The sequence below is a fragment of the Siphateles boraxobius genome, unplaced genomic scaffold (genome assembly GCF_051911475.1).
Source record: "Siphateles boraxobius isolate OS27281-9 unplaced genomic scaffold, OSU_SipBor_1 204, whole genome shotgun sequence".
NCBI lineage: Eukaryota > Metazoa > Chordata > Actinopteri > Cypriniformes > Leuciscidae > Siphateles > Siphateles boraxobius.
The window spans coordinates 4,300,001-4,307,500 of NW_027508816.1; the positions used below are offsets into that span (position 1 = coordinate 4,300,001).

At 41.8% G+C, this 7,500-nt stretch overlaps 2 protein-coding genes across 2 annotated transcripts in view; one reads left to right on the top strand and one right to left on the bottom strand.

Moving 5' to 3' along the window:
- pno1 (partner of NOB1 homolog) overlaps positions 1 to 1,915 on the bottom strand; it is an 8,766-nt gene extending 6,851 nt beyond the window's left edge. The window contains exons 1-3 of the mRNA XM_077237666.1: positions 1,463 to 1,915; positions 659 to 808; positions 121 to 204 (exon numbers count right to left, since the gene is read on the bottom strand). Of these exons, the coding sequence (XP_077093781.1) occupies positions 121 to 204; positions 659 to 808; positions 1,463 to 1,663 (435 nt within the window). The 5' untranslated portion in view covers positions 1,664 to 1,915. The remainder of the gene's footprint in view (positions 1 to 120; positions 205 to 658; positions 809 to 1,462) is intronic.
- A 17-nt stretch (positions 1,916 to 1,932) lies between these two features.
- The window catches only part of dnaaf10 (dynein axonemal assembly factor 10), a 16,753-nt gene continuing 11,185 nt past the window's right edge, over positions 1,933 to 7,500 (top strand). Inside the window, exons 1-5 of the mRNA XM_077237656.1 lie at positions 1,933 to 2,224; positions 3,290 to 3,390; positions 3,469 to 3,599; positions 3,705 to 3,806; positions 6,603 to 6,718. Coding sequence (XP_077093771.1) covers positions 2,039 to 2,224; positions 3,290 to 3,390; positions 3,469 to 3,599; positions 3,705 to 3,806; positions 6,603 to 6,718 — 636 coding nt within the window. The 5' untranslated portion in view covers positions 1,933 to 2,038. The remainder of the gene's footprint in view (positions 2,225 to 3,289; positions 3,391 to 3,468; positions 3,600 to 3,704; positions 3,807 to 6,602; positions 6,719 to 7,500) is intronic.

A 7,500-nucleotide genomic window follows, 5' to 3' on the forward strand; every position in this document is an offset into this window, starting at 1 on the left:
ACCCGAATAGTGACCTTAACCCGACCATAACCCGAATATTGTCTGCATGTAAACTAGGTCACTAATTAAAATCCCAGTGATGTGAACCCCGAGTGAAAGTGAACAGAAGAAGTGTCTCACCTCCACCTGGAAGCCTAGGACGAAGGCCTTGACGAAGTCTGCAGCTCTGGTCAGAGAACTGATGTCTTCAGTCTCTTTACACGTCTGCAAAACAACAGCAGTGCATGTTTCACTGCGGATCTTATTTTCCAAGCATTTTTACTTTACTAGGGATAGTTCACCCTAAAATGAAAATCAAGTCATGATTTACTCACCCCGGTGTTGTAATGCCCACGATTTTTTTTTTTTGTGTGTTCACATAGCAAGTGCCAAAACCTTTATCAAGTTTCGTATCATTCCAATGAAGCAAAAAAAATTAATAAAAAAAACACGTTAATTGTTTTGACCGGCTGTTCACTGCCATTATAAGGACCAGTGTGAGCAGGACGGTTTGTATTATTCTCCTTTTGTGGTGCAAAAAAGAAAGAATGGCTACAACACCAAGGTGAGTAAATCATGACTTAATTTTCGTTTTAAAGTGAACTAAACCATTAAGGTGACAATTCTCAATTAAAACACAACTGATTGATATGTGCTAATGCTAACTGTCATCACTCACTTTAATCTCAACGTTTCTTGTTCTGAGATTGAATCGCACTTGAAGCCGCAGGTTTTCCACGATGGGTGTGTAGATCTTCATCCAGTTCTCTTTGAGAGGTGTGTATCGGTGAGCGGGAACAGACACTTTACGCATCTCATCCACACCTCCCTGAAACAACAACAACACGCTTCAGATCGAGAAGCAGACGGAACCGCATTTCTTACACATAATAAATCATAACTAAGTCAGAAATAGTCTAAACTGGCTATTACTGAGATGAAAAGTCTCATAAAACGATGACTGTCATTTATAGTTTGTCGTTCCAAACCCGTAAGACCTTTTTTCATCTTCGAAACACAAATTTAGATATTTTTAATGAAATCTGAGAGATTTCTGTGCCTCCATTGACAGTATACGCAACTACCACTTCAATGAGGTTTGTTCTCGTTGTTTATGTTCGCTGATCAATGTTTATATGCGAGTAAAAGCCTGAATTTAATCTGTTCATCATATAAAGCCATCGTGTCTCTTCAGAGAATTTGGACTAAACCACTCAATTGATATGGATTAGTTTCACGATCTCTTTATGAACTTTTTGAAGCGTCGAAGATGTAGTTGTGTGATGAATCAGTTATTGGGTCGAGAACCGCTTAGACCGATTCAATCGTTCGGAACCCATTCGATCACTTATTTAAAAAGATCCGACTCAAAAGATTCGTTCGTTCACTGGTCAAATATAGATACATCGTGTCACAATTCCCAGTGTTTGAAAATCAAGAACGACATATATACGGTGTTTACAGTGCTGGACACGGTACATACCTTGAGCTGTTCACCAGATAAGGCCGGGAACTGAGGTCTCTTGACCGCCACTGAATCCTCCTCCAGCATGTTCACTTCAGACGAGTCTCGCTTGCGTTTATGACTCTTCTTCGACTTCACTTTCTGAAACGGGTCTGTGTTTCCATCACAGTCCATAACAGTAGAAGTCACCTCCGCTGTCGTGTTACTTACAGACTCCATCGTGAAACGAGGTTTTAAAAACGCACTTCAACAGAGATGTTTACCACGAACATGTGCATTTGGCCATGTTACACCAAAGGACCTTATTGCTGCCCGAGCAGTGCCAAATGCGACTGCTTATTAAATTAATCAACATTTTCTCTATTGCCTGCCAAACTTATATGAACTGTTACTTTAAAATAAAAGATGAAATAGTCTAGTGTTATAGTCTATTCGTTTTGTGAAGATGTTCCGTTCATTTTAATCAGGCTGTAAGTAGGTCAGCTATGTGCTGTGGGAGGGTCCTAAACGTGCTGATCAAGCAGCACAACTGACATCGCGTGGGTTCTGCTCAAACTGATAGTGTTCTCGTGTTTAACTGGCCGTAAAAGCACGATGTCAGCAGCCCTCGAGAAGCCCCAGATCATCGCGCACATCCAGAAGAGTTTGAACTACACGGTGTTTGAGAGCAGATGGATTCCTTGCAGCGCAAAGTTTGTGTGTATGGGAAACTTCGCCAGAGGAACCGGAGTGATGCAGATCTACGAGATCCAGCACGGGGAACTGAAGCTAGTCAAAGAGGTTTGAGCTGATTAACTTTTGAACTGTTTGAGATTTGAGCTGTTTAACTTTACCTCAGACTAATGAAGACTGATTCACGCTCACTGCTAGCGGAGGAAGACGAGCGCCGTTCTAGAAATCTCCACTCGTGTGGTTGGCATGGCAACAGAACGCGGTTTGTTTACACCGCGACTCAGATTTAGCCAGTTTACTCTCGTCCTCTTTTCAGCGTAGACGTGAACATGATCTATAAAAACTTAAATGGCTGTAATTCATTAACTCTTTTGAATAAATACCTAAGGTTTGTCTATTTTTAAAAAGGATAATCTGCAAAAGTTTAGTTTAGCAAAGTTTAACAAATGTACTGTACCATAACTAAATAATTTGGGTTTTTTTGTGCAAAATAAGTAACACACACACCCTTAAACCTACCCGTACAATAAGGTCACTGAATTTAACGGTTTATTTTGATGTAACTAACCTAGTATTTAAAGGCACCTAGTAAAAACTGGTAACTTAAGTTACCAGTTTGGGTTTATTAACGTGTGTGTGTGTGCCTACTTAACTCTATTTCGGGGACAAATTTGTACCCGGGCCAGAAGTGACCAAAACCTGACAAAATCTCCAAAATCTTCCCTTTAGGGACGTCCTCATTTGTAAATCAGGTATAGTAATAAAGTCAAGTCAAGTCAAGTCACCTTTATTTATATAGCGCTTTTACAATACAAATTGTTTCAAAGCATCTTTACAGAGATAACAGGAAAGTAAAGTTGTAATAGTATTGTTAAATTCAAAATTAAATGTTAAATGTCCCCAACTAAGCAAGCCAAAAGCCGAAGGCAAAAAAAAAAGGCAACAGTATTAATATTTATTAATAAAGTAATAAAAGTTTGTTTTTTTTGAAAATATAAAAATACAGAAAGTTGTGTGTGTGTGTGTGATGGGTAGGTTTAGGCGTAGAGTTAGTGTAAGAGGAGAGAATATACAGTTTGTTCAGTATAAACACCATTACACCTATGGAATGTACCCATTTAGATAGCCAAGTAAACAAGTGTCTGTGTCCATTTCAAAACTACCTTACTCCAGATCGAGAAACCGAAGCCGATCAAGTGTGGCACGTTTGGGGCCTCGTCTCTCCAGCACAGGCATCTGGCCACCGGAGACTTCGACGGAAACCTCAACGTCTGGTAGGATCTTAATGTGTTCCAGCATCCAGACTGAGACGTTACAGTAACGTAACGTGAAACTGAACCGTTGCGTTGCAGGAACCTTGAAGCGCCGGAGTGCCCGGTGTACTCAGTCAAAGCACACAAGGAGATCATCAACGGTGTGGATGGAGTGGGAGGACTGGGCATCGGGGACGGGGCCCCGGAGATCCTCACCGGCAGTAGAGACGGTCACTTATCATCTCACACACATCCAACATTTACCTTCGTGTACTTCGAAAACTGAGTTTGTTCTCAGTATTTTTGGAATTGAATGTGTGTGTTTTGATGAACAGGTACAGTGAAGGTGTGGGACTCCAGGCAGAAAGACACACCTGTGGTGAACATGGAGCCGATGGAGGGGGAAGCCAAGAGAGACTGCTGGACAGTGGCTTTCGGTGGGTATTTTTGCGCCCTCATTTGGGCTGCGCCTAGAACCGCACCCCAGTAAAGAGATCCTCTGGCTGGGAGACAGTGAGCTGTTGGCTGAATTCAGTCTGAGTCGTAGGCATCTCAGATCTGTGAGAAATTAACTCTTCCTCCAACTGGGACGAAATGAGCCAGTCGTCGAGATAGTTCAGGATGAGAGTTCCCTTCTGTCTCATGGGGGAAAGTGTTGCATCCATGCACTTCGTGAACGTCCATGGGGCCCGGGACAGTCCGAATGGAAGGACCTTATACTGTTAGTCCACCCCTTCAAACGCGAGTCTCAAGAACGGCTTGAAGTTCTTGCGTGAGGATTTGCTTCAGGGTTAGCATCTTGATTGGCAGTTTCACAAGGGCCCTGTTCAGATGCCTGAGATCTAGGATGGATCTGAGGCCACCTTCGTTTTTGGGAATGAAGAAGTAGCGACTGTAGAAGCCTGGGAGGAGGAATTGTCTCTACAGCTCCTTTTGCCAATAAGCTCATTACTTCGGCGCGGAGGACGTGAGTCCCGTCGATTTTCACCGCAGTATTGACTATGCCTGTGAAGCTAGGCGGTCTGTGAGCGAATTGAAGCGAGTAACTTTGTTTTATTGTGTTCAGAACCCATTCTGACACACCGGGGATGGCTTTCCATCTCGGCCCGGCTGGCTAGGGGCTAAATTATTTCGGGAGACAGTTCGCAGCATTTGGGCAGAGACCTGACGCCTGTGGGATTTGGAAGAGGAAAAGTGCTCTTTTGTAGAGTATTTTTGTTTTTTATTTTGTTCACTATAACCGTTGTCAGTTGACCGTTCGCAAAGACCCGCCCCCTTTAGTTACTGTTGCTATGTGCGACAAGCCACGCCTCTCTCGCGCCACACCATGTTCTCACACATTGAAAAATATATCGCGGAACAAAGCAGACACTGACAACGCGCTGAGACAGGACAGACCAGGTTACTTTTATTATGAAAGTTATTTTTTAAAAGAAATTTAAACAATAAATACCGTTTTGTGGCTCTTTAATGTGTCCGACAGATCGCTGTAGAGCCTCAGTTAAAGCAGCTCGTGAACCGATCATCTCTTCCTTCTACTTCATTTATAGCATCAAATAAACATGAATGAACATCAGAAGGAATGTTTTGTTCAATTGAATGAATTGTTTACTCTTTCGGCAGGCTCTGCGCTCACTCGGCGTGACGTGCCGCGATTGGCCTGCGCAGACACGCTGCTTCGCCATAGGTTCGTGCAGTTCCCACTGAGCAGCCAATGAGTGCGCTCAGATCGCCGCTGTGTAGTTGCACTGCGTTTTTGAATTAAAGGCTTCAAGGAGATCAGGGGCCGGTTTCACAAAGATAGACTTTGACTATGGCTTAGATATAGTACATAGTCAGACTTCAGATCGACATCTAAATCAGACCGTTGCACAAAGCACTTAAGACTCTGGCTATCTTAAGTAGGACTACACTGCAATGCATTCTGGGAAAAATTAGACGCTTTTCAAAACAAAAAGCATGGCGGATCGAGTAAGCGCATTCAACCGCTCTGTGCAGTTTACAAGCACATTTTACTTAGGAAATTTAGCGGAGAACGTAGTAACAAGAAGAAATGTTTAATTTGGAAAAAGATTGCTACGACAGTTAACAGCTGTGGCGAGCAGGAGGGACGTGAGAGAGCGGCGCGAGACCGGTGAGACGCACCGGTTTCGATTTTCGGCGTCGTTGCTCCTCCTTTTAGCTTTCGCTCCTCCGTGAGAGATGCGAGCCCGTTGCGTCTCACAGGTGACGTTCATTATCACTCACGCCACCGGCCTTGCGCCGTTCTCTCACATCCCTCGGCCTCGTCCTGCTCCACAACACCGTTAATCCGACCGTTGAGCAGAGCGTTAAAGACGTACAGAAAATATACAAAAACATGGTACAAGATGCCAAAAAAGAAATATTTAAGAGGAAATAACCTAAAAACCCTTTCCCTTCTCATAGCTCTCTCCATAACGCCGTCAGCAAACCACAAATTATGAGCCATTTTCCCTTTTCTTTTGGCTGTTTGGTATGTAACTGTTTGTTACTGCTGGTTGCCAAGGTAACAGAGTCTTAGACCTGGGTTAGCCTGGGTTAAGGTGTCTAATTTTTTTGGTCTTAATTAAGTCAGTCTTTATTTCTGTGAAACAGTCTAACTTGCATTAGACTAGTCTATGAGCAGATTTTAGACTTGTCTAACACTATAGACCGATCTGAAATAGCTCTGTGAAACCGGCCCCAGGGGCCAGTTGCATAAACATAGCCATTATGTTAAGACTGTGTCTTAAGAAGTACGAACAACTAGCAGTTAGTAAGGGGTAATCAGTCTTACTTTTCGGTATCAAACCAATCTACGTTTTTATGTAACTGACTAAGATATGGACATTATTTATGGGGAAAGGGAGTTTCCCCATAACCGTCTAGCGATGCAATACGAGTAAACGTTTCAAAAGGGAACTTCAAGTGAATCAAAGCACATACTTTTGAACAAAATCTGGTGTTCTGAAGTGTGTTTCAGTAGTTTATAACTGATGCTCAGTGCAAACTTATTTTAAAACGTCTGTTAAGCTCCTACAAACTACTGGTCCATGGCAGTTCTGTAATATGTGTGTGTGACTCTGAGACTCCGCCTTCTTTGAGCAGAGTCTGTCATTGTCTAGTTCTAAAGTACAATATTAAAAAAATATGTTAAATTTGTGCTTTTTTAGTATCAGAAATCCAAGCATAGAAAATAAAACTAATGGCAACTTTCCTTGCTTTATCTCAAGGGCACGCGTTCAACGACCAAGACCGCTGTGTGTGTGCTGGATATGACAATGGTGACATCAAGTTATTTGATCTTAGAAACATGTCTTTACGATGGGAGACAAATATCAAAAATGGGGTAAGTGGTCTTGGACATATTTAACTTCTGCTTGTTGCTTCTTCAGAACTATTTCAGTGTACATTATTAAATGCCTCCCAACACCTGATCATGGGTATTTAGACAGTAGACATGCATGGACCGATCGTCTGTGTGCTCAAGTACACTTCAGCTACAGTAACGAGAAAATACCATCTGATGAATATGTGTATCATTCACTTTTATCTGAAATAAACACTTTGTGTGAGCTGTTTACATATAGTGAACATTTGACACAACGTCGGTGGTTGAGAAATGATTATATAAATTAGAAGAGCATAAATGTCACAGACTGGCTTTGATGTAACCATCAGGTATTATTTAAATGTTATTATTCATTTAAATTGCAGATGGACAGGGAATATAAAGTGTCTGAGCACGATTAACCGTTAAAAGATTGCCATCTCGATTCAAACACACACACATGATCTTATTCCTAAACGACAGGGATTCGGCTCTTTCTATTAAACCTTTTCTTTTGGCTGTTTGGTATGTAACTGTTTGTTACTGCTGGTTGCCAAGGTAACAGAGTCTTAGACCTAAGTTATGTCATGAACAGATATGAAACCGCTTCATAAACAGTCTTTTTTTTTTCAACCACACAGAATCATTATTTCTTACAATCGTTACACCAGTAGGTGGCGACAAGTGACTGATTAAAATGTATTTGTCGATAAATCATTCATTCAAAATATTCGTTCAAAATCACTGATTCATCCAGTAATAAAACAAGTGAAGTCTTTATGTGCGAGTCTTTGAATGAT